Here is a 27,274-nt window from a genome sequence, read left to right on the forward strand (position 1 = left end):
GAGATGTGAGATAAAAGGAGGAGTCAAGGATGATGCCAAGTGCTTTGGCTCCAGCAACCGGCAGGTTGGAGTTATCAATTGAGATGGAGAAGGCTGTGGGTGGAGAAGGTTTGGGGGAGGGACATCAGCAGTTCAGTTTTGGACATGCTGAGTCATCAGCATCACGTGGTATTTGAATAAAGTCTCACCACTAGATGAGGTCATCAAGGAAGTGAGTACAAACAGAAAAGAGAAGAGGGTCCTGGCATGAAGAGGTTAGAGAGAAGATGAACAGTCAGCAAAAGAGGCTGAGAAAGAGTGACCAGTAGGGTAGGAGGAAAACAAGGAACGTGTGGCGTCCTAGAAGCCAAGTATATTCCAGGAAGAGGGAGTGATCAATTGGGTGAAGTGAGAGCAAGGTTGAGAATTGACTGTTAGATTTAGTTATTGAAAGACACTGGTAACTTTGACAGGAGCAACATTTGGCTCCTGACATCATGGTGTCCCGCAGTTGGACTACTGACTGTCGTTTAGGGCTCCCTTATTGCTAATTTTCTCTTCTCAATTAGGTTGTACACTCGGCAACATCAGGGATGACAAGTCAGCATATCCTCCGAGCAATCGATCCTTATCAGGCTGGAGGGCTTTCCAGAGCCTGCTCTAGGCCTTGATACAGTTTGTTAATAGACCCACCTGAATACCCCTCCCCCTAGGGCACTGATCTAGAGCAATTTTGCACATGCCTGGCTTACCTTGGACGCAGAATTTCAGTTCCTTGGGGTCAGTGACGACCTTCCTGCTTTCCCGGATCACAGCCCGGTTCTTCTTGGTTTCTCCCCAGAGATTGGTGCCACCATACATGCTGGGAATGTTGAGAATGGCAATGCCTTCAAGGAAGATGTTACTCAGGTCCACCCCAACTCCGTCACACTGGGAGGCAGGAGAAAAGGTCCTGTTAGTGTTCTCAGTGTATCCCAACATAAGGTGCAGTGTGTGTGTGTGCGAGTGTGTGTGTGTGTTGGGGGTTCTCCTCATGAAGGATGTGATGGGCCCTCAGCCCCAAGCCTGACAAAGCTCCAGGGACCCTCTATAGGTGTAGAAGTGCTTTAGGGATGGTTCATAAGACAACTGCAAACCTGTTCTCCAGTCCACCCTCATTATCATTAATTCTGTCCCTTTCTAACCACTGTGAAGAGTTGGTAGGACACTGAGTTCAGAGCCTAACACATAGTAGATTCTCAACAATGACAGAAAAGTTTCATTTACCACTTCTGATTTTATCCCTTCTGTGAAAGCACCAGACTTTAAGACTGAAAGGCTTTCAGAATTTGCCTGTTTCGCATATCTGTATCGTAAGTGCAATTTTGGCATACATGCTTGCTGATGTAGCACAGTTTCTTTATCTAATCTCTACCACCCGCATCCCGCCAGGTACAAAAGGCCAGAAGGCTTGAATTTGTCTGTCTCACATATAAAGCCAGCCCACTTTGCCATAATGTTTACCAACACAGCAAGAAATATATTATCTCTGGTCCTTGTTTGTGAGGATTTTAGGTAGTTTACTTCATTTACAGAAGAAAAAACTGGACTCAGAGAGGTTAGCTAAGTTAATGAAGATTGCACAGCTGATAAATAACAGAGCAGGGTTTCTAAACTGGGGAACTTGACTACAAAGCCCAAGCTCTTCATCTTGCTTATTGTGAGGCAGGTTGAATCAAAAGCATTCAACCAAAATCCATGGTCTTCAAGGTTACCTACAAATCCAAACTTCGAGAGATTTATCAATAGAGGAGGAATAGAAAGGCAGGGCTGGTTGCCATATTGGTTTACCTCCTGACTTCTCTGATGCTTTTAATTTATGGTATCTTATCCCCATGACTTGTTTTTCCAATTACAAAATAGAATATAATGAGCTTCTCTGGTAACCAAGAACTCGTTTCTTCCCTGAGAAATTCTGATTATTTGAAAAGTCTCTGTATGTTGAACCAGATTCTTTCTTTCTGTTTCTACCCATTGGTCCTTTTCTCCCTTCTGAAGCCAGACAGAATGACCCTCCTTCCTCCTCCATTAGGACAGCCCACCAGATACATGATGAAACCATCACCATCACTGTGCATATGTATTCAGCATTGCCACCTGCCACGTAAACTTTTGCATACATCTCATCTATTACCTTCAGAATAATCTTATAAGGTAGTTACTATGACTACCCCCTTTTATATTTGGGGAAACTGAGGCACAGTGGCAGTTAAGTAACTTGTCTAAAGTCACACAACCTACAAATGGAAGTACACAGATTTGACGGCAGGCAGTCGGAGCCCAGGTCTTAACCACTCCTATATTTCTTCTCCCCCTCACACTACCATTTGATTGTGCCTCTTCTGAGTTGAGCACTGTCCACTCTCTCAGTCCCCTCCTGCAGGACTTGGTTTTCAGATGTTTCCCATTCTGATGGCCCTGTTTTGCATACATTACAGTTTGTTACTCTCCTACTCTGCAAGGCCCTGTAGCATTGAAAACAACACCAATGACAGGATCTAATGATACGGGCGGCAATGGCAGCAGCATTTCCTGGGCTGGGATCCTATGACACTATCAGGCCCCAGAAATGAGATAATGTGGGAAGCCCATGTAAGGACTGACCACATGTCTCCCATTATCATTATCCTTATTGTTAAATAGGGTCAAAGTTGCACGAGCGCTTTTGTTAGCGGCTAGATGACAGCTGAATTACTTCAGCTTGAATGGGTGGTCATTTCTATCACCCAGACCCTCTTCCCATCACCTACTTCTCAGCCAGGTCTTCCCTGTCCTGAACTCATGTGAGTTTTTCTTTTTTTTTTTAAATAACTTAGACATAGGGCTTCACATTGAATTTCAACTAATTTCATCGGGCTTTCAGGTCAAGCCTCCTCCAGCCCAGCGAGTTTATTTTAAAACTTCAATGTATACCCCTTTGCCATAGCTCTCCTATCATTTGGGGATTAAGGCATTAATGCACGTATATAAAGGACGTAAACAGGGACCACGTCCTCTCTTTGGTCAGTTTAACACACCAGACCTTGCGCATTAAATAGCCCTCGGGGTGGGGCTGCCCTATCGTAGCTACATCCTCGGGACTGAACTGTCATCCAGCCCACTTTTCATTACAATGTGGAATCAGGGAACTTAGAGATGACACGGGCCTAAGAGAGCATGCCCCGTCTTTCATAAGTGAGGCCTGGCGAGGTTAAGGACCTTGCCTGTGGTCACTGAACTTATTAACGGTGGAGCTAGACCAGCATCCTGGTCTGCCGACCTCAGTCCTGTATTCTCTCCACTCAAACATGACATTGTGCTGACATCCAATAGCATTTCCTAAATGACCACCCTACAGCCTCTACCAGAAAAGGAGTAAGAGAACTCAAATGCTTTCCATGTTCTTTTTTGCTTCACACATTCTGCTTGGCCTTCAGCTGGCCCGCAGGCAGGCTTACAGGTTTGAGTTGCTTTTGTGCATTCACACCAGGGTGCACGCCCATCCCGCCTTTCCGTGTATGTGTACTGTGTATGCCTACTGTCCCTTAAAAGCAGGGGCTCAACCCAGGGGCACCACCAAATGGTTGCTGTCATGGTGATTCGTTTTTAAACTCTTTTCCTTTTTCATCTCAAAAGAATTAATGAATTGTTGGAAACTTATTTTGGAATGTCTTCTATCCTTTCATCCTTTATACACATATTCTTATTTAGGGATTTAGGCTAGAATCCCACTGGGTCAGACTTTTCTTTTCTCCAAACTCTCTGAACTGAGCTTTGCTCAGCTCTGTGCCCAGCATTTCTTCTTGTATCCTTATCACCTCCTAGACACCACGGTCACTTTCCCTCTAGGTTCTTACTTTCCCATCACCTCAATTCGTTCCTTGTTGGTCAAAATGCCCCCCCTCTTCTGAGAGGTAATAACAATAACATTAGGAGCTCCAGCGTGTGTGGTGTGCTGGTCCCTCACCTCTATTCTCTCCTGGGATTCTCACATAAAGGTAATGAGAGTCACCATTACTACCCCCAGCTGACAGGGTTTTGCAGGGGTTAGGTGCTTACTCAAGGCTATGCAACTTCCACTCTACAAGCTGGCAGTGGTCGGATGCAAACCCTGACAGTCAGATGTCAGTTCCTACTTTGGAGATGAACGTCAGTGAGGCAAATCAGGACTTTTGCTGATGCTAGGCTTATAGCAAAATTAAACTTCCAGCTGTTGTTTGAATAATTGAAAGCTCCCACCATTACCCTGTCTTGTAGCGTACTTAGGGCAGTCCTGGCAGATCAGTGTTGGAGAGCAGTATTGTTACATTTTGCCTCTGTGCCAGCTATGTAAAAAAAAAAAAGTATACCATTAGCGCAGCACAGTCCTTGCCACATAGTATTCCACAAAGTTACCTTTCTTCCCTATTGCCGTTTTAAGTATACCCTGGCCCTCCATCGCCAGTCATAACAAGCTTTAACTCGGTAAGTTAACCTCTCTCTCTAGAAGAGCAAACAGTCCTCGCTCTCCTTTTGGATAAATTGTTCCCTTCCCCCCTTATCTCACTGGGTGTAGGCAGGCTGGGGCACACAGCACGGAAGAGGTGGGAGGAGCCTGGGGACTGTTGGACAATAGATGCCCCCACCCTTGGAATAGACCTATTTGAAAACCGAGAGGCAATGCGGTGCCTTGGAGAGAGCCTGCCTGGGCTTGGAGACTGAGAGATAAGAGTTTAACTCTTAGCTCCTTCTCTTGCCAGCTGCGTGATCCTGCGTTGATTCCTTAACTTCTTTGGGCTTTAATTTGTTATTTGTATAATGGGGGTAGGGGTGGGGGAATAAATATCTACTTCAAGGGTTTGATTGGTCTCTGGAAGGCAGTAACACTCCATAACCGTTAGCATTATTACTACAGTTAGTAATCATTATTACTATTTCAGCCAGAAATCATTCTCCCACTACCTGAGGCTTTGCTGGAAGGATTCCAACGGCCCCTTGGCCGGATTCATGCTAGTGAGAGCCTTGCCAGCCATGCCTGCATGCCCGTTCTTCCGGGTGCTTGGCCTAGCCATCGTACACTGACTTCCTTCAGAACCCCAGGCCCTCGTAGGTCTCTGGAAAAGTGAAACGTGGCCCTGCCGAGTTTGGGAAAGTGGAGCCGAGAGTGGTACGTCTTGGGCTTAAATGGAACACAGGCCCTGGGGCCGCTCCCAGGAGGGTTTTGAAGCTAAAACCTCCAACAGTCCCTTGACGTCATCCAGACACACCCCACCCCCCCACCCCCCCGCACCCCTGCTCTGACTCGGAGAGGGCGAGGGCTGCCTTGGGAGAGCGCAGGGAGGATTGTGGTCCCTGCGCGCACCACTAACCATCCCTAACCTGGGACTGAGCTAACCGGCTCCTCTCCAAGCCCAGGCTGAGTTGCAGCGGAACGTAGGTATTTATAGCCCAGTTTGGGGCTGAAACAGAGAGTTCTTGTCCCAGGCAGCAAGCACGCACACGCCCGAAATTGTGCTCCCCATGTTCGCCGGCGGCGAGGTGCTGGACGGTAGGCCGCCGGGGTCCGAGGCGGCACTGCAGGCACAGGTGGGGTGGGCTGCATCCTGGCCAGCCCGGCCCCTGCCCTCTTGGAAGCGGCCCGGGAATCGGCCCGAGGCCAGGCCGGGAGCGGCCCACGCACACCTCCTCCCAGGCCCCGTTGCGCTGGTCCGCAGCTGTCGGCCACGTTCAGCATTGGTCCCCTTTGCAAAGACAAAACCCATAGTTTTCGTTTCTTTCTGAGCCAGGAATGGTTTATTTGGTAAAGGGCCAGTGCATAGGTAACCAAATGGTGGGTTACGAAGCCAAAGTGCGTTACGTGCAAACGAAATGCACTAGGAATTCGTATTCATCCTCTCCCCGCCTTTCCACCTTCATCTCTCAAATCCCTAAAATCCCCAAAATTCTGGGCAGAACTAGGACTCTTCGAGTTCTGTGGTTCCTGGGAGGGGCAGAGAGCCGCGGAGGTGAGGGAGGACGTTGATGCTTCCTGGCCCCAGCTGCGGGCTTTTGCACCGCGCCTCCCACCCCCAGCCCCCGTGATGGCCGCCTCCGTGACCTGAAAAGGCGGCGGACCTGAACCTCCTCTCCCCTGAGCGAGGCCGCCTTCATTTCAGCCCCGACGATCCTATTTCTGAAGGTCCTTAGAGAAGGAGATCCCATAATTTATTTGATGACCTGTTTCAGTTTTTAGCAACTAGGAAATTCTCCCCTCTTCTAACCTCGATTCACAGTGCCACGGATGATGTGGATTTTCTCTGGTTTAGAATGTCTTGTTTCCTACTCCTGCCGTGGGGCTGTGCCTGCTCTCTGGGTCAGGCCAGAGCTAAGGCGCACTTGTTCCCTTTTTGCTTGAAATTTTCTTTCTTGGGTTTGTTGCCACTGCATTATCTTCATTTTATTATCCTCCCATCTTTGATGTCTCCTTGGTCTTTTTTTTCAATCTTTTTATTCTGGGCACTTCCAATATATGGGCAAGTAGAAAGAACAATAAATCCCATTTACTCAAAATCTCAGCTTCAGCAATTAGCAACTCACAGCTAATCTTGTTTTAACTCTACCCCAGTTCATTTCCCCACCTCCATACAGAACTATTTTATAGCAAATCCCCGATACGCTATCATTTAATCTATAAATACTTTCGTATGTATCTTTAAATAAGACTCTTAAAAAAAGAATTACCCCAATACTATTATCACTCTTAAAAGTAACAGTAATTCCTTAATATCAATAAATATCCAGTAACTTCAAATTTCTGCGATAGCCTCATTTTTAAAAATAATTCGTTTGTCTGAAAGGTCTACAGATTAAATTTGATGGATACTGTCTCTTAGCTTCTTTTGATCTATAAATTCCCCATCCTTTTTTCCCCTTGTCTTTTAATATTATTTGAAGGAAATGGGTCATTTGTCCCATAAAGCAGAGCTTCTCAAAGGTTAATATGCATACAAATCACTGCAGGGTTATTAAGATGCAGATTCTGATTGAGGAGGTCTGAGGTGGTGCCTGAGACTCTGCATTTCTATGCTCTCTGGTGACTCCCATGTGTGATGGACCACACTTTGAGAAGTTAAGGTATAGCATTTCTCAGATTCTGGATTCTACTGATTGCCTCTCTGCGGTGTTTTTAAAACATTCATGGTGTCTCCTCTATTTTCACTAAATTGGTACTTTTAGATCTAGAGGCTTGATCAGTTTCAGGGATGACTTTCTGGCAAGAATACTTTATCAGTGGGGTTGTATATTTCCTATTGCGTCCCAGCAGGAAGCACATAATTTGCTTGTCTCATTTTTTTTTTTTTTTTTTGCATGATGTTTACATTGGTTGGTGGGTTCAGGTGTTGTCAACCTGAATCTTTCATTATCGAGAAGGATGATCCTTGTCTGGACCCAGGAATACAGTCTTCTTGAGGACACCCTAGCACCCTTTCTATGCTTTTCTTCCAAATCTCTACAAATGCCATTTTCTCCATGAATTCTTCCCTGACCACTCTCCTAAAGGAGCTCTCTCTTTCTCTCTTCTCTGATCTGTGTTCTCATGGAATTAAAAACCTGAAGAGTCTTGAAAGGTACTCAGTCCCATCAGAGTCAGCAGATCTGGAAATAGACCTTTGGTCATTTGGGTTGGTAGCCAAGAGGTCATGAGTAATTTTGTAAAGAGGAATTTTTGGCAGCTGGATGAGGGCCAAAGCACAGAAAACCAGATGGAATATTAGATTTGGTAATCTCTAATTACCAAAATGAGAACAATGAAACCTAGAGTTGGTAAGGGACCTTCCTAGATTACACAGCTATCTCTTGCAAGAGCTAGGGCTTAACTAGGGCGTTCCAGGGTGAGTAAGGGTGGTAGTGAGGGAACAGAGTCAGAATCTCCAAGTGGTTGGAGGGCAAATGGGGCGGGAGAGAGAAGATGGGATCTAACGAATAATATGATTGAGGAAAAGGTCCTTCATGGATGTTTGAGGCAGAGAAGATACTGAATGAAGACTTGTTGGATGAATGCATAGAAGGAAGAAGTTGGGAATGCATAGGATGGGAAGTAAATGGAGTGGAAAGAAGATGCTGAAGACAGTGGCAGGACATTGTCTGGGGATGATACTGGAATCCTTTCCTTCCCTAGTGAGTGAGAAAGCGGGTGGGAGGGGGCATCTATTGAAGAGGAAAGTAGGGAAGTGCTGAGCAATGTCTAGGGAAAACAATATTTCAGTTACAGTGAAGAAGGGATACATGACATCTGGATATGCTTGAATAGGGGTTCTGATGGGCTGAGAGGGGGATGGACAGAAGGACAGGGTGGCCTCCCTTGATGCTTGGGCTTCATGTCAGAGCCTCAGATACATCGAGTGGGCAGAGGGGTGGCTGACATAAAGACGGGACCAAGATCACAACCCCCCTCCTTTTTTTTGAGGGAATAGGATGCTGATAGCCATTAGGTGAAGGGAAAGCAACAGCATACTACCCTGTATAGCCCTAGAGTCCTGTAGGGACCAGGTAAGGATGGGATGGTAGTACTCATTTACATTGGGAGCTTTTCTGCTTTGGTAGGTAGGTGGGGGGATATTCTCTGTGAATTGGCCTGGCAGATAGAATGTAAGTTAGACTATGGGAAAGGCTGGGCACTGGTCCAAGGTCTCCCTCCATTGGTTTGGAAAGAGGAGAGTAGCTGAGGAAGAGGGTTGGCTGGGCCCCAGCAAAGGCCGTCATGGTAGCCCAAACTTGTCTGCATATAGGCCACAGAGTTGGGCCTACTTGCTTTTGATTTTGCTGCTTAAATTGCTCATCAACTCTTTTATGCCTATTAAAACCCTACTCTTCCAGCTCAAAGCTATCTGCTTCCTGAGGCGTTTCCAAATGTCTAGCTAAAAATTGATATTCCCTTTCTCCGAGTTTTCGTTGCTTTGTTTTTGTACCTTATAGGGAATATATATTCTGCCATATAGTATGTATATTCACCTGTCTCCAGGAGACTTTAAGCTCCCAGAGGGTAGGGCCCGTATGTTACACTGCTCTGTGTTCTCCATAGTTCCTGGCATGTCTTACCCATAACGGAGCAACAAATTAACTATTTGTTAATTGAAAGAAAGAATATGGAGAAATCCAAAAATGGAAACAGAAGTGTTCCTTAAAGAAACCTGACAAGGTTTCGTTTCTTCCAGATGAATCCCCACAACTTCCCAGGATGAATATATTGATCAACTAAAATAGACTGTTCAGGGTAGGGAGAGATTTGGAAGGTTAACCCAAGGCTGCAAGAAGTAGTCCTCTTATCACAGCTAAGGGAAATCTATCTCTGAACAGCTGGTAAAAAGAATAAGGTACATGGGTACAATTTAGGGAGAGACATTAAGAGACAGAAGACAAAAGCATCCATTCGTCCATTAAGAATGATGAGAACTGTTTCCTCTGTGCGAGCCCCTGGAAATGGAACAGAAATGGGACACGATCCCTATCCTTGAGGCCCTCCCAGCAGGTCAATGCTAGAGGCAGTGGCAGGAGTTGGAGGAGAAGAAGCAGCAGCAGCTCTGTGGTGGGTTCCCTCGTATGAACACCGCCACACCGGGCAGTTTCAAGCTCCAACATGACACCTCTGAAAGCAGAGTTGGGCAGAGAGGAGCCAGCAAGTACGCAGGCTCCAGCACACCACTGAGCAGGAAGTAGATATCTGCATATCTGTAGGGCCTATAGCCAGAATAGAGAAATTTATTGGGAGTGAAAGAAAAGCAGCCAGGACAAACAATGATGTCTATTTTCCCTAGAGAAGACCTAGAGAGAGTGTTTTTAGTGTCAATAATCTGATGTGTATCCTGAGGGAAGAAAAGGCAATAAATTGAGTGGTGCTGATGAGTGGTGATAGCATTATTGGAAAGACAGTCCAGTACAATTAAAAAAAATTGGCTTGGCATGGATGGAAGGAAATCTTACAAGACAGTGGCTTCCCTTGAGTTCAGAGGGACTGTTTTATATCATTTTAGGAGTTCATGTCTGTTGTGGGCAGTTAAACACTAATACTAACAATATATCTTATATGGTAACATTAATATATATCATTTATTGAGTATTATAAAGCAGGCACTTCATATATTTTACGTTTAACCTCACAACCTTGCTATCTTGGTATTTGTATCCTTGTTTTCATAGATGAAGAAGAAACATTGACTCAGTGAAACTAAAGAAGGTCCTTCTTTCCAAATTTATTCAGGTGTGTGGTAGGCTTCATGAACCTGCAAATCTTCTGCATGAGATGTAAATGACAAGATCAAGAAGACAGTCTGACTTAGCATATACTCGATGCCTGCTAACCTTGTGTGCTGTTACCTATGAGGCCCGTTTTTGGAGTATTCTAGATGCAAGAGACTTGCTTCTTCATTTTAAAGAGGATACTGGAAAAATATGGAGTCTATCGAGAGAAGAGTGGTCAGGATAGTCATGGGTCTGTACATCGAGTCAGATACGGAAGTGGGGATATGTAGCTCGGTGAAGATCAGTAAGAGACAACGTGGAAGATAGACGTGAAGCATAAAGGGCAGTCACATGGCGGAGCAAGAAGGCATGATTTATGTGCCCCCAGAGGGCGAACACAGGCCTACTGGATGGGCAATTCAGTCGTGTATCCCACAAACACTTACTGAGCACCTGTTTTGTTCCAAGCATTGTGCTACGTGCTGATAAGGGAAGGATATGGCGATGAATGGGACATACATACGTGTTCAACATCAGGAAGAACTTTCTGAAAGTCAGAGCTGTCCAAAATGGAGCAGACTTCTGGACAAGTAGTGACCTTCCTATCCTTGGAGTATTCGGGAGGAGGCTGGATGTACACTTAGAATATGCCAGAATGAGTTTGTTGAGTGGTCAGTGGGACTAAACCCCTCTCCGGCTCACAGATTCAGAGTCTATGTTCTGCCTTATTTTGTTTGGCAGGCTAGAGTGCTGTTCTGAAAAACTGTCATCTGACACCCACCCCTCACCAGCCTTGCCCACTCAGCTGTGTGCTCTGTGTTCTCTCACAGTGAGCTCTGGTAGGCCAGTTAGACTGGAAAGTGGCTGCCATCTGTGACAGGGACGATGGAGTTTTGGCAGGTTTGTGTGGGTTCAAGGAATGCAGCATTGAAGCCATGTACACACAACCTGCTTAGGAACATCCCATGGGCAGAACATGTTTGCTTCCTCTTCAGCCCTCCTCTGTTGCTGTGCCAGGCAGGCACAATGGTGCCTTTGAGAGGGGCAGCTGGAAGGGGGTGTTGGCAGGGAGGCTGGAAGTAGAGCATTGCAGCTGGGGGGAACCAAATTCATTTCCAGGAGCAAGCCTGCACTGGGTGCCAGTTTCCAAAACAAAACTGCTGTTTCTCAGAGCTCATGGTGGTGGGTTGCCTCAGAGTTGGACGGAGGGCAAAGCCATTTCCTATCCACTGCTCCACCCTCCTCAAGTTAAAGAAACGTGGTGTGTTGAGGCGTTTTTGCTCTGGGTGCGGGTTAACAGGCTTTACTGTCTGTCTGGGGAGCTCAGGCCAACTTGGGGTGGATGAGGTTTTCTAAGTGGTCAGACCTTCCTGCAGACAGAGCAGGGCTGATGGCCATAGGGACTGGCAGGGCTCAGGGGCAGGTAGGCTTCTGGGCCATGAGTAAGAGGTCAGTATGGAGATCCTCTCTTCTGCCTTTCAGGGTCACTTCCTCTGAACCCATAGCTGCCCTGCACCCTTGCTGCCCTATGGGCTCTGCCCACTCACTGTCTTAACTCTTTTTGGTGGGAAAGAGGTGGGAGAACTCTGGCATTTCCTGTCCTGGGTTCACAGTTGTCCCAGACCCTCTGCTACTTTCAAAGTTCCCAGCAACAACTCAGAGATGGGTGTGGGAGGGCTTCCCACTCACCACGGTGTTTGGTGTTCGCAGAATGTCTGAGTGCCAGGCCAAAGGCTCAGCCATCTCCCCCTTTGTGTTACAAATGGACCAGGGTGGTTCCCTTTTATTTTGGTTGCTTCCAACAAAAAGGTCTCCCTTGAGACTGGTCAAGTGGTCATTTCTATTACTGTTCACACTAATTATGAGACTTTTCCCACTTTGATTCAATTTTACAATCAATATAGAGTAATTACTTCATTTCAGGCAGTATGCTAGGCCTGGAGATATAGAATGAATAAGATAGAGTCCTTGCTTCAAACGGCTGCCTGCCTAATGTACGTGCCAAGTCCCTGATGGGAACCTCACTACCACCTCCATAGCCAGATGCATTAGGTGGCAAACGGAAGTGTAATGCGGAGGCCAGCTCCCACAGGGAATGACGTGGCATTGTGAGTGAGGGGCTTATCTGATCTTGGAGTCATTACTTATCTTTCAGAAAATCAGTGTCCTTGTGAAAATAATAGGAATAATCCACTCCATGTAGAGTTCTTATGAGGATTAAATAAGGTGATGTCTGAAAGTGCCAGGACAGAACTTATCACAAGGTAAGTACTCCGTAAGTGGCTGCTATTATCATTTGTTGATTCGAAGGCACTTGAGATGTAACATGCATGTGTGTACATTAGTATTATCCAACCCCTTGTTTGATGGGCCCTTCCTAAAAGAGTCAATTCTTCTATATTTTAAATTCCTCTTCTATAGAAGACTAGGATTAGCAAGTTTATGATCTCACTGACTAACATAGATAAACAAAGACCTACCTACTATAGCCAACAAGATGCACTTGTATATAATAATCTGTTTCATAACCCAGTGGTAGAAGCAGAAAAGGACTGGAACAGTTCTGTTCCCCAAGGTCGCTGAATCTCCTGACTATGGAGATGAAGACCATGAATTCTTTTTAGTATTCTAAAAAGTCTAAGAGAAATAATACATTTCCCACTGATAAGCCCTCACAATTCATTATTACTTAAAAGATGTATTTGCTTGGGGAAAGTTATTCTTTCACTAAGGGACCTTGACAGTGAGAAGTTAAGCTCACTGGGGCAGAGGTTACCCTGAAGATCTTCCAGGAACCTTTTGTGGGGTTGCCTTTTAACCCAACACACTGAGTCATGTGACCCCAACCTTGGTGTTCGGAGACCTCCTTGGGCCTGGTCTATCCACTGGGCTGTGTATCTCCCCACTGAATTCATTCTTAAAAGTTATTCCAAAGTCCTTGGAAGACACAAAGTATGTATAGCCAGGAGTCTGAAGACAAAGAAAATCAAAGCAATTCACAAAGAACAAAGGAAATGGAAAAGAACAAGAAAATAAAAGCATATGGATAAATGGAGGCTTGAAGTAAAATGCAGGGTACACATTTGAAGGAAATAAAAAAGTGAGTCATTTAAGGGACAGAAAAAGTTATGTGTCAGAAACTGCAAGTAAACAATGGGATTTTATAGGAGAAAATTGACGGAAACAAGTAGGCTGAAAGATTTTAAGGATCGTTGAAGGAAACTTGTAGGCAGTGCCTGGCTGAAAGAAGTAGAAAGACAGGGAAGACGGAATTGTGTTTAAAAATGGATAAGGTTTAAGAAATCAAAGAATCATAGAGGGCCTCCAGAAGCCTGATTTTAAAGAAATAAGGGCTAATATTATTACAGGATTGAAACAAGGTCAACATTATAACAAAGCTGATCCCTGTTGATGACGTTGTGGATTACTTTTCTTTCTTGCCCCTCTATAGTTTAAAATGTTCTACCATGAATTCGGATTACTCTTATAATCAGGAGAAGAGTGTAGCAGACATAGCAGGGAGGAGGAAGACACTGAGGTAGGGGCATTGGAGCACTGTAGGATGGGCAAGGAGAAGAAAGCGAAAGTGGCATGAGCTGCCTTGGGTGATCTCACAATGAAGATGGTGCTGGAATGATGGAGCCACTGGACTTGACTGAGGAAGGGAACAATAGACTAGAAGCCAGATGTTTCTCTCAGGCCCATTCCGGCCTTCTTTTTGCTTTAGTGTTTGATGCATAATCAGGTTGCCACCTTCAATTTTCCAAGAACTCAAAATCCCTTCTGATGCTCTTCTCCACTTTCCCTTCCCCATGAACATGTGCTCATGTCATCTCGGGATCACTGTGGCTGGGTTGATGGGCTGAGCGTCTGGTCAGTTCCCACCTTCATTATCCAAACTTTGGAAGGCTGCTCTACCTGCCCAGACTGAGAAGGTTTTGATGATGCCCAAAGAAACCAAAGTGCTTGAAGACCTCTTCCCCTCTAATTTAAGAGTGCAATATTGCAGGTGGATACCAAAGGAAGACTAAGCCAGTGTTCTCAGTTGGAGCTGGAGAGGCATGAGTTCTCTTCTGCTACTTACTGGCAGGGGGAACGAGGTCAAGATACTTAACCTGTAAAGTCCTTGATTTCTCTCTTTTGAGAAATAATGGCACTTAATTGGATTAGAGTTGCTAAGCTAAAGGAATCTGCCCAATCTGAAAGTAATCACGTTCATTATTTATTAAGCTTCTTTACATGCAAATGGCTGTGCTAAATGTTAGTTTTAGAATTTATGATTCTCATAGACAGGGCCCATATCATGATATGGATTAAATATCCCTAGCACTCTGCCTAGCACACTCCCTTCTGTAAAATTAAATTTTTAAAAATTGAGATGAAATTCATATAACACAACATTAACCACTTCAAAGTGTCTAATTCAGTGGCATTCAGGACTTTCACACACAGTCTCTTTAAAGTGCTAGAATAACAGTTATTTGGGTTGATTCCATTTTGTTACAATAAAAAATGCTGCACTGTATCTCGGTGCTCATCTTTTGCTGAGCTCACGTGCAGCAAATTCTCTAGGTCCAGGTTGGGAAGAACCTGCTGGGTCATACAGTCCACAAAGGCATTTTCAGTTCAGCATATATTGTCAAAAAAAGTGGTTTGCCACTTACATTCCCACAGGCAGTGTCTGAGAATTCCCATTTCTGCTCTTCCTCACCATCATGGTGGGGTATCCATGGAGCACTACAGAGCAGTTAAAAGTAACAAGCAAGCTCTGTCAACATGGATATGGGGAGATCTCAAGAATGGAACGGTGAGTGAAAAAGGCAAGTTGCAGAACACAAAGGATGGTGGGGGAACTCAGTTCTATCTGTAATTTATTTCTTTGGTTAACAAATACTTGAAGGGAATAAAACACATATGGACAAGTATCAATTCTAAGTGAAGGGGAAGTTGGGAGTATTTGATATACTCAAGTCTTTGTAGTATTTTTTTCTTGTTTTAAAATCCTCAATTGGAAGGGGGAGAACTGAGGTGCCGATTCCCAAAATATACTGGATAACAGATTTTTTTGAGTAGCTTCCAAATTTGGACTCCCTTTTCCTCATGTAGAGGTTCATATTACTGGAGCTGGCTCACCTTCCCTTGTGAACATTGTTTTAAAGTAGATAAAATGTCAAGGAATTTTGGAAGTTCTTGTTTTTTTGCCAGTAAAATGAAAAATTTCCACAGCATGTAAAGTATGTGCTAGAATCAAAGCCGCCTGGTTTGTTCCACTTGACTGATCCAGTCTAAAATCCTTTGCAAAGCTATTCTGGGCCTGGGGTAGCGGAGCTGACTCACTGTGCGCCTCCTTCACTCCATTCCCCTACCTGTTTATTCAGGTGAAATCAGATTAGAATGAATGTCAAGGGTAGCTTCGGAAGTGTAGAGAAGTCAGAGACTCTGAGAGACCCTGAGAGACTGCCTCAGACCAGGGATGCTGAGAGCCATCTGGGTGACACGCTGGCTTTTTAATGACAGCCAACCACAATTTACTGAGCACCCATTTTCCAAGAACAGCACTAGCTTTCACAAGCTTTCCTCTGTATTCCGGTGAAGGAAGCATTTAGGCTGAGCAATTTTTTTTATGATCTCTTTTTGATAAATGTAAAAAATCTCTTGCCTGCTTTTAATGTTATCTGAAATGTGGAAATAAATAAAAGTATGTGAATAAAAGCAGATCAGATATGACCTGGCTGAGAATCTCTGTTCTCGACTGAAGTACCAGTACTGCGCTGAAACTCCCTGGTTAGGGGCAAATCAGTATTTGAAGCCTGACCTGACACTCATAGGCTGTGTGTTAAGACAGGGGATTGTAATGGTGGCATTACATCTTTTATTTTGAGATTTGGAGCTCTGGTATGGTTTGATTTAATGAATGTAATTTAGCGTGGGACTTTTGAAAGCTTTCTTTTCTTTCTTTGCCTCTTAATGATTCTGCTTCCTATACATTTACTATGCAGACCAGTTTCAATGTTTCTATTTACTTCTGCCCAGTGCTGGCCCTGGGAATTGGGAGAGGTTTTGCATCTGTATGGGATCCACTCTCAGCTCCAACTTAAATCTACATAACATGCAAAGGTTGCGATAACCGGCTGAATTGCACCTTCCCCCACTCCAACGGATAAAGCCGAACTCAATAGAAAATGCCACTACAGGCCGAAGCGATTTATATCCTGGCTAGAAAATATAAAACTGGAGACAAAAGACTCGACGCAGTAGTTTGCAGCAGACTCCGACCTTCTCTAACTTTAGTAAATCTTCCTTCTATATTTCTACCTGACCCGTGAATACCTTCACTGCCCGTGAGCAAGCAGACACAACACTGTGGACCAGGTAAGCTTCTTGACTTCTCTCAGCTTCTATTCCCTTATCTGGAAAGGTGATTATGACACCTGCAACTTGAAGCTGCTTTGCAGATTCTGTGAGGTGCTTAGCACCATTCCCATTAAAAACAAAATAATACAAAACCTGAAAACTTGAAACAAATAGACTTGGGAAGTAGGCTAAGGCCCTTCCCCCCATTTTATAGATGCGAATACTCAGGCCCAGATGCACAGTTCACCAATTTATTTAACCTAATTGCAGAATAGGGCTAACTCCCAGGTCTTGTGTGTGACGATTAGCAGTAGATCTAGAGTCACCTTCTCCCCGTCTGAGTCTCTTGAGTCCTCAAAACAGTGTCCACAGTGATTTGGCTCCGTGGCTCCCCAGGACCCCTGGACCCAGTTTCCTTAGCACCAGTTAGGTGAGTGCTATGTGAATTCTTGTGTGTTCTGTCAGCTGGGCTGTAAGCTTAATTTCAGAGAAGGGACTAAGTTTCCTAGTCCTTCTCAACAAGCCACTAGACTCAGACAAACAGGATGTATTTCATGTGAAAGCCTCTTCATGGAGATGTTCCTTGCATAATCTCATTTTAGCATTAAGTTTCACCATCTAAATTTTCACCAGCATCACACACACACACACACACACACACACACACACACACACACACGACTTTATCTGTTCCCCTGAACCATTTACCTTTTTGCCCTTTCTCAAGTCGCTGAACCTCTCAGCCTCAGTTTCCTCACCCATAACGTGAAAACATTAATACTTGCCCTGCATGTTTTGTGGATCACAATAACATGAGATGCTGTGTGGGAAAACTTTCTGTAAACTTCAAGGCAGTTCTCCTCTGTGACTGTCACCTACTGCCCAGCCTGAACCCATTCCTTCCTCAAATGAGTGGGAAGACTGTGAGTCTTGTCTTTAAAAGCATTTCTCAGCAGATCTGCCCAGCTGAGAGGGAACCAAATGGTCCCACATTCAACAAGGAGGAAAAAATAGTGCTTCTGTGCTGAAGAACTCACTGACTTTCCAGCACTTGTTCGGTAAATCTGTATTAATTGGCTTCTAAGCTAAACTCATTCCAGGAAACCTAGAACCTTCTCTCTTATCAGTTTCCGGCAATGGACTCTTAGTCAAGTTACTTAATGTATCTGAGCCTCAGTTTCATCATTTAAAAAATGTAATAGTACTTGCCTCACTGGGGTATAGTGTCAAACGGGGACACATTATGGCAGGCAGTCAAAGCATGTGACTTTTCCCTCTTACCTTTTAATTTTTCTCTCCCTTCTGTTTACCCTTCTAAACCTCTGTGCCTCAGCTTATTTTTCTATGAAATGGGGATAATACCTGGCCTACTTAGCTCATGGGGTTGTTGTGTGACTATGGAATAAAGGCTGCAGTAGGGTTTTGAAAATGGTGATGTGTTGTATAAATACCTGTCTGGGGTTATTCTTGGGATAAGAAATTCTTGACCTTGAAATGATGAGTGTGCTGGCTCTCACAGGCCTGAGCTGATGTGCGCAGTGGTCACATTTAGAAGATCAGTTAACATGGTTTCTTTTCTCTTGCTGAGGCCCCTCATGCTCTCACATCTACCTGTAGTGCTTTGCAGCCTTCTAACACCTATCACTCACATGCCTCACCCCCTTCTGTCTCTCTGTCCCCCTCTGGATCACAAGGCACAGGACTGTCTACCCACTGTTCTCTGGATGCAAAAATGGCACCTGCCCCAATCCTGTGGGGTGTCAGGAGCCACCTGTCACAACACCCCTCCCTTAACCTCATGAATAAATAAATACTAAAGAGACTCATTATGGGGAGATAAGGAAAACAGGAAGTGCTCCTCAAAGCTCTCAACGCACCACAATGTGAACAACCAACCCCCTCCAGAGGCCTCCAGCATCTTTAGCAACCAGGCCACCAGCCTGCTGTGAGCTTGAGGATGAGCCATCGTGTCTTGGACCCAGAGGGGACCATCAGCAAGGCTGGCCTGGAGCTGGGGGCCTGGAGGGCAGGCCTCAGAGGCAGGGGAACTAAGCTGCTCTATTCTGGGCACAGTTTCAAGGCCATCTGCAGGGAGAACAAGCAGTCGCTGTGCGTCTGCAGCTGGCAGTGGTTAGGCAGGGCTGTCCCTGACTTGGGGTATATTTAAAGAGACCCCACCAGACAGTCACGCCAACAGGAAACATGCACACATATCTCGGTTAGCCGTGCTCAGCTTCCGGCCCAGCACTTGCAGCTCCCAGACAATGGATTTACATATCAACAGAAGATGGCTGGCTCCTCAGCCTCTTCCAGGTGTAGGTGGTACCACCTGGGGACACACCCAGGCTCCTGGGCCTCTCTGCCCTCTAACTGAGCTGGCCAAAAGTTCAGAGGATTAGCTGGATTGGCTCCTCCCACCCTGAGGTTGGTAACCCAGCAACCAACCGGGAGAGGCAGGCTGATGAGTCCAATAGAAGCACAGAATTTCTGGCTTTGTATTTTGTTTGTGAAAACTCCCTGTGAGCACAGGCTCCCTTCCGGCAGGGTGTGGTGGGGTTTTCCCACACTGCCTCAGGCTAAATACTTCTCTTAGGGATGCCCAGGCCCCAACAGACTACTAATGCCGGTTTAGGGTAGGGACAAAGGCTGTGGGCCAGGACGAGCCCATCCTGGCTGAACTCTGGCTGCCCCGTTCACTTGTTTTTCTCAAGTGAAAACAAGACTATAGGCCTGAATCCCATAGGATGCTGGGGTTGGTAGCTGAGAACCATGGGCAAGGGAAACAACGGACCTGAGTTCCTGCAGAGATGGAGCTGGTGTGCAGAGAAGTTTGGGCTTTCAGGTGGCCAGAGACCAAGAGGACTTCTCACATCAGTGAGAAGACTTCACCAGAGCAACCCAGCAGAAGTGGGGGTGAAGGGGTGGGAAGTGGGCAGCTTATCAACTAGGGAAGGAAAGCCGACAGGCAAACTGTCTGAGGCAGGCTGCTACAAGTGCCGGAAGAGTTAGTAAAACACGAGTGCACCAACAGGATCAGCTACATAATTTGAAGGGCCCAGTTCAAAATGAAAATACAGGGCCCTTTGTTAAAAAATTATCAAGAATTTCAAGACGGTGACAGAAGAGCATTAAACCGAGAGCCCTTCTGAGCAATTGTACAGGTTGCACACCTACAAAGTAGACCCTGGGTATCTATGAGTCGGCTCCTTGAAGCAGCAAAGAGAGCTGAGGTGGGTGAGCTGGGGGATGTTTGGTCACCTGTGGCCTTAACTCTCGTACCTCTTACCCCTGCTGCTTTGTGGCCACCAGTTCCCAGACTTTTACGAGGCTTGGGATATTGCCTCTATCCCAGCAGCAACTCCTCTCCCTGTGATGGCGGCAACTAAGTCTTTGCCTCTCTGAAAAAGGGGACTTGTGAGGCCACAGTGGGGAGAGGGGTAAGAGAAGGAATGGACTGTGGCCCTGGGTGCTTTGGGCGGTTAGGCCCCAGAGTGACTAAGGACTCGCTGGACAGGTCAAGAAAGGCGATTGCAGCCATTGAAGCCTCCACTGAGTGAGGCTGCCGAGTGGTTTGGGAACAGCATGGCAGTACAACAAATGGACCACACTCTGGATCACCTCTCAAGGATCTAAGGGGACATGTCCTGAGAGTGTGTGTGACAGTCCAGGAGCAGCACCAACGTCCAGGAAGCCTTCTTCCCCCTTGGGTACTTACCTCCAACTCTATATGGTCATGGAGCTTCTTGCAGGTGGCTGCAAAGGTCTCCGAGGTGCCAAATTCAAAGTACCACAGCTTGTTCTTCATCCTGGACCATGAAGCAAAGAGATGGCTCAATATCTGTATTTGAAACAGTCAAGTAAAATAGCTGTATTATCGGGACTGGGAGGTCTAAGCCCTCAGCATTCCCCAAGCTGCTGTTTTAGCACTTGTTAATCAGATCATCAGGGGTGGAAATATTTTCCCAACTGTTCTTGCTATGAACGGAGAGGAAAACCCATTCATTTCTTAGACATCATGGCTTCTCTGGGTGAACTGCCAACTGGTCCCTGAACTTCCTGGTTAGAGCAGGAGAAAGGCCTGCTTGCCTCTGTATCCGGATCAAGGGAAGAGTTCCATGAAAATCAACCGGGGTGTCGTGACAGTATGCTCTGGTCGCTGTCTTTTCTACCGCTGATGCAGAGGGACTTCAGTCAGAGCTCTCGCTTGGATATAGTTGGGGTACAAAGGGAAGCTCAGACAGGTTTGTGAGACTTGAGGGGTGTACAGTCTCAGGACAGAGGAGCGATAACTCCACAATACACCAGCCAAAACATGTGCTACTTTGTCTATGCTCTAATTGGGAGAAGCACAGTGGAGAGAATTAGACACAGATTTGCAGGCTAGGTGGAAAAAGAAAAAAAAAAAGTTGAGTTGTATGGTAGCAATAGTTCCCCCACCTCTTCCTCAATTATATTTACTTAGATCATCACCATCTTTCATTTAGGGGTAGACCTTGTCATATTTGGTTCAAATTAAGAGCTCACTATTTTGAGCTTTAAAATTTTCAACATTTTCCTCAGTGGGGAAAAAACAATGGGGTTCTCACATAGCTGAGGGCTTTGCAAAGTCAGATGGTGAGTCCTGACACTTGGTCGTTGTGGTCAGATGGTCTCACCAGGAAGTGATTCTGAATGTATTCCATTTCTTCTATCCCAACTGTCGTCCCACTATCAGGGGGCTGGCTAAGAGAAGGGACACTTGTCTAGATTATAAACTGGCAGATTTTGCTAAGGAAGGATTAAACAAAATCATATTCTTGGCACTTTCTTCAGTAGAGAGGAAGCTACCTTACATTTTGCTAATCCTCTGATTTGTGAACGAAGAGGAAAGGATCATTCTTCAGAGAGAAGAAAGCTCTTAGTTCTGCCTACTGTGTTTCCCCGAAAATAAGACCTAGCTGGACAATCAGCTCTAATGCATCTTTTGGAGAAAAAATTAAGACCTGGTCTTATTTTAATATAAGACCGGGTATATAATATAATATAATATAATATAATATAATACAATATAATATAATATAATACCATACCGGGTCTTATATTAATTTTTGCTCCAAAAGATGCATTAGAGCTGATTGTCCGGATAGGTCTTATTTTCGGGGGAAACACGGTAGTATTCCTTAGGCCATAGCAGATGACGCTTCAGAATAGCAGACACAACTTTTCTCTCTGCATTTCCCAGAAAGACCACCTGGAACTTGAAGATGAGACTGTGTTCTTTCACTGCATGAAGATTTCTAAGACCTAGCTGATTGGGAAGTCAACTTTCTGACTCTTAGCATGCATGACAAGAAATGATAAATCATAAAGGAGATAAGAATAAGCACGATTTAGGGAGTTATGCCTCATGAAGAAAGTTAGAAGGACTGGATATACTTCCCAACCAGTGTGCTGCGTCACGAGTATGCCTGAGATGTCAATGTCCTCAGCCTTCAGGCTGAGCAGGTTGGGGTCTGGGGCAAGCTGAACCCCAGATCCACAGCAGGCATTCTTGTCAGTATGTCAAATGAATGCTTTTGTTTCCTATATATGCTGTGATGTGAAAAAATGCTGGGAAACACTGCTCTAGATCACTGGGTCTTGAGTGCACAATGATGTGAATGAATCACCTGGGAATTTCATTAAAATGCAGGTTGCGATTCAGTACCTCAGGATCGGGGCTTAAGAATTCCTTGTTTTCTGACAAACTGCGGATGCTGGTCCAGGGACCACACTTGGACTTGTGAGCATCTGGAGACTACATTTGTGGTCCTAAAATATTAGTATTCATAAGAATGACCTGGGGAATGTGATTAAAATGGTGCTTCCTGGGCTCTGATCTATAGAGATTCTCTGCGACCGTTGTGGGACGGGGCCCAGGAATATGCATTTGTATGAGTGCCCAGGTGATCATTAGGCAGGAGGCCAGTTGTCAGGACTTAGAGAAACGCTGCTCAGATCCCAATGAAGTGATAACTAAGGAATAGGACAGATCAATTAAACCTGAAAGAGAGGATTTCTCAGGGAGGATAGAATGAGGGTCAGTGCCTTTCAATAGACGATGATGGCAAAAGACCCAGTAACAGGAAACACACAGATTGTCATAAATGTCAAGGTTGAGCGTTTCTCTCCAGCAGCGTGAGCATCTCTGTAGCCAGGAGACCTGCACTGCGATTCCATTTTCAAATATAACTGCTGGTCTGAATCATGAGTTTTGAAAGTTATTGCCAGGAGATTTAGAGTTTTAATAAAATTTTCCGGAAGCCACCAGCTATTTTTGCCCAGCAGTAGCTCTTCTGATGATCTAATAAGGTTAAGAGGTCATGGTTAGGTCAGTATCACAGAATGGCTGAGAGGATCAAACAGACTACTCGCCTGGTTAGATGCCTGTTTCTGCCTGTGTAACCTCTGGCAAATTTTTAAGCCTCAGTTTCCTCATCTGTAAAATGGAGATAATAAAAAATCTTCCTCAGAGTAGATGAGAAGATTAGGTGAGACGATTGCACAGCACTTCACTTAATGCTTGCTGCAGAGTAAGCTTACCAAGAATGTCAGCTACTGACTTATTAGCTATTATTTGAGTTGGCACATTTGAATAACATTATAGTAAGGCAAAAATGACAGATCACGTTGTGTAGCCGTAGACATTATATAGTGAAATTTTTCTGGGACAGAAAAATATGCGATCATATTTGTCAGATCATGTGTGTTGACTTTTGGTTAAAAATATGTTCCCCACATGGCTATTCTAGTAATTTTTGCAGAGTCATGGACCACACCCTAATCCTGGGTTAAATATCTTGACTGATCACATGATTGACCAAAGGTATCGATTGAGAATATGCTTCTGAGAAAGTGCACGTTTGGTGTGAGACAAAGTATTTATGGATACAAAAACCATTCATAGTGCCAGGACTAGATGGGGATGTACTAGGTAGAGTGAAGAACAAAACAAAGCACTCCATGAGCCAGGCACCTGAGAAAGGCAGACAAGGAAACAGACCACAGTGTCATGGGCTGAACGCTAAGCGCTGGGAGCCCCTAGGAGGAGAGACATTCAATTCATAGTGGGACTAGGGGAAGTTAGGCAAAGGATCCTCGGTGGGCGATGCCAGGGTTGAGTTCTGAAGGATGTGAAAGGGAACAGAGAAAGTGGAAAAGAGCATCCCAGGTAGAGGAAGAGGCCCAGGCAATGGCACAGGGCAAGAGAGAGCATAAACCTACTGGAGAAAACCTGGAACTCAAGGTGGGGGTGGGGCCATTGGCCACAGAGGCTGGGGAGGCAGATAGGAGCAAGGTTATAAAGGCTGGGGATGCCATGATTAGGTGTTCGGGCTTTATCTTAAAGTCTGTAGTGTGTCATGAATCATCCTTAAGTGGGTGGTGGTGGAGCAGTGACCTAATCAGATTTGTGCTTTTTAAAGATCACTCTGTACCAAGTGTGGAGAGTGGTTTCAAAGGGATGGGTACAGTCTGGAGGCCTGGAGGTGGTATAGAAATCCAGGAGAGAATTGGGAAGGTCCTGAACAAAGGTAGAGTTTGGGAGAAGAGAACGGATTCACAAGCTGAAATTTGGGAGGTGGAATTCACAGCACTGGTAGGTTGTAAGGAGTGAATGAAAAAGCATAGTCAAAGTGACACCCAAGTTTTCTTTTTTAGGTAGCATGATAGATAGCAGGGCCATTCACTGAGAGAGGGGCACAGGAGATCAATTCCCCAGAGGCAGCCCTCTTTGTAATTGAAAGACGGTCCATTTGGTCATCCATCCATCCAAGCATCCATCCATCTATCCATGCATCCATAAAATATCTACTGCGCCCTACTATGGACCAGGCACTGTGGAGGGCCTGGAGATAAGTGATGAACAAGACTGGCAGGATCTCTGCCCTCACAGAGCTTATGTACTTTTAATAGCTTCACCAAGACACTAACATTCAACCTCTGGCCCATAGGAGACGATGTGTCCAAAAGCTAAGAGTTTTTATTTCTCCTGTTTTAACTCAGGCACATTTTAGTTATGTGAATACGTTCTATTCCTATGGCCCTTTGGTTTTGCACTCTGCTAATCATTTTACGTATACTGCCCCTTGCAATTCTCACAAGACCCCTATGAGGTAGGTAAGGTTGCTACAGATAAGGAAACTAGACTTGGGGAGGTTGCAAAATGGGTAAATGCAGAGGGGGCACCCAACTCAGACTGTCTGCCCCCAGAGCTGTGCTTTGCTATCCTGCAACTCTATCTTAGCACGCTTTTGCATATAGCGAGCTGGTGTGTGCTCTTATTACACTTACAAGACTGCTGTGGTTCTCCTTCCCCCGGTTGTTAAATGGGCCTGGGGTGTCAGTGGTTGCATCACATTCTAGGAAATGCTGCCTGATGAAGAGCGTCAGGTCTTCCCAGTTCGCATTGGCCAAAAAGAGGAGTTCTAGAGGAGTTGAATCAGACTTGTCACAGGGACCTTCTAGTCTTGAATCTACACAGCCTCAGAGAGTCAGGGAGACGAGAATTGAGCCTTGGCAAGGCCAGATGATCCCAGGACACGCTGTGCCTTTCCTTCTCTCAGCTCACCCAGAAATGGGGCAGAAGCAGTGCCCTTGAAGTGTCCCCAACATAGCATGCAATAGGAAACGCTGGGAGACAGACAAAGTTGCTCTTTAGGCACCTCCCACTTCAGTTTCAACCTGGGCCATTTTCAGGTAATTATAATAAGAGAGGGCAGTGTGGCCTAATGCAAAGATCCCAGAATGGAATCAAGGAGCCTTGGGCTCAAATTCTGACTCTGCCCTTTACAGGTCAGATACCTTTGAGCAAATTTTTTACTTTTCGGAGCCTCTTTACCTGTAAAATGGGCTGATATTGAACAGAGCATTATAAATATGAAATGAGACGTGCAAAATCATCTATAACAGGTCTTGGTCGATAGAAGGTTCACGTCTCCTACACACATTAAAAGTGTATTGATTGAATGTCGCTGATGCCTTGTCAATAATCAAAGTACTCGCTTCCTAATGAAGGTCACTTATCTGGTTCCTCAGAAAAATAGCTATAGCCTTTATTTGAAATAATATAAAGGGAGATTATTTGATTGCCTCTATTCTAGCCACCAACACTGTTGAAACTACAAAGGCAGGGCTGAGGGGTAGGAACAGAGAAAGGAAGAGACTCCTACCAGGATAAAGGCTAATCAGTTAACGGTGGCTCCCAGAACCCTGACTGAGGTTAGCCATTAATGGTGGGCTCTGAAGTGGAGTCAGCTTCAGGCCAAATGACATAAGAGAAGACAAGACGGAACCTTTCTTTGTATATGTTGGGGTGTTGTTGCCAAGGATTTCACTGGCAGGCTTATCTGAGGCAGGTTCCCTGCGGGTTACTGGCTGCCCCCTTTCTCAGCTGCTAGGAGATTAGGAAGGAAACCAACTCCCGGCTTACTGTCATTGCATACCAAGACACCAGGGAGCAGTAGTCTGGACTCTGGTTCTGTCACACTGTCAGAGCAGGTCTGAAGAGTATGGAGTGTGGACAGGTTATTTGTTGATCTGGGACTAGAGATAGCTGCTTGTTCCGGGGGCTTTGGCTTTTCGGTTCTGCTCTCTGCCAAACGTTTTACATCTATTATCTCTTTCCATTCTCCGAAGAACCCTATGAGTAGGTACTATTGCTGCAAATGAGAAAATTCACAGATTGAAGTGAATTCCCTTTTGCCTCATCTTCCCTTTCCTTTTTCTTTACCAGCTCCAGCACCCGCAACTTTCCAAAGCCTGTGGTAAAAGCCTGTAGGCATGTGATAGCCCACATTTTGAGGTGCAACCGCCCCCCCCTTCTCCCTGCCAACCAGAGAACATGGAGGCCAGGGTCCCTTCTTTTTAGAAGATGTCTCCCAGCCACTCTCCTCTTATGCCTTGCTGGAGGACTGCTGCTGCTGCTGTATGGGGCACTGGTTTTTGTGTTTCATCTTCAGTTGGACAAGAACATGGCATTTGGAATCTGAGGGCTGGGGTTCATGACCAGCTCTGCCACTTACTGGCTAGGCAAGTGGTTTAAGTGCTTTCTTTGAAGCTTCATTTCTTCCACAAAATGGGACTATTATTCTGTGCCCACCAAAGTTTTGAAGCTGATGTGGCAAATGCAAAGCACCAAGCAGGTGTTTAATGCATGGTAAGTGCTGACTAACTGTTCTTCCTTGTTGCTAGGAGACACAATCACTGGGAGAGTCAGTCCTCCGTGGCTACGGGGGGGGGGGGGGGGGCAGAGTTGTATAGGGGTCTATCGGGGCAGCCAATATTTTTTGCAGAAAATAAAAGTAACAATGTTTTAATGACTTCTGGAATGCTTTTTCTGCATCTCTCTTCCTGAGTTTTTTTTGGCCCACCATTTCTTTCCTGCTCAAAATCACCTTTCAGCTGGAGATGACTAATCCTTAACCAGTTGTCCTGAGGCTGGTTTCCAGGACCATGAAATTCTTAGGTTCATTGTCAGGCTCCAAACTACCCAGGTGAACCCATCCTTGAGGCAGAAGACCCTCATCCGGCCACCAAGTCACTCTCAGTCACGTGGAGGAGTGGGAAACAGCAGCAGTGACACTGTGGGTTGACTCTATTTCTGGGTTTTCTGAATTTCTCCTTGCTTTATAAAAAAATAACATGGATTGCACACTAGTTAGTTGAATCTTTTCATTTGACAGATGAGGGAAAAGTGAGACTAATTAAA

General features: G+C 45.4%; 1 protein-coding gene across 10 annotated transcripts in view; it reads right to left on the reverse strand.

The window, feature by feature from the left end:
* DGKG (diacylglycerol kinase gamma) overlaps positions 1 to 27,274 on the reverse strand; it is a 197,279-nt gene that overhangs the window by 44,507 nt on the left and 125,498 nt on the right. For all 10 annotated transcript variants that reach the window (XM_019735850.2, XM_019735845.2, XM_074329136.1 and 7 more), the window contains 2 exons: positions 20,264 to 20,354; positions 732 to 909 (listed from right to left, as the gene is read on the reverse strand). In XM_019735850.2, the coding sequence (XP_019591409.2) occupies positions 732 to 909; positions 20,264 to 20,354 (269 nt within the window). The remainder of the gene's footprint in view (positions 1 to 731; positions 910 to 20,263; positions 20,355 to 27,274) is intronic.

Source organism: Rhinolophus sinicus, linkage group LG01, assembly GCF_036562045.2.
Source record: "Rhinolophus sinicus isolate RSC01 linkage group LG01, ASM3656204v1, whole genome shotgun sequence".
Lineage (NCBI taxonomy): Eukaryota > Metazoa > Chordata > Mammalia > Chiroptera > Rhinolophidae > Rhinolophus > Rhinolophus sinicus.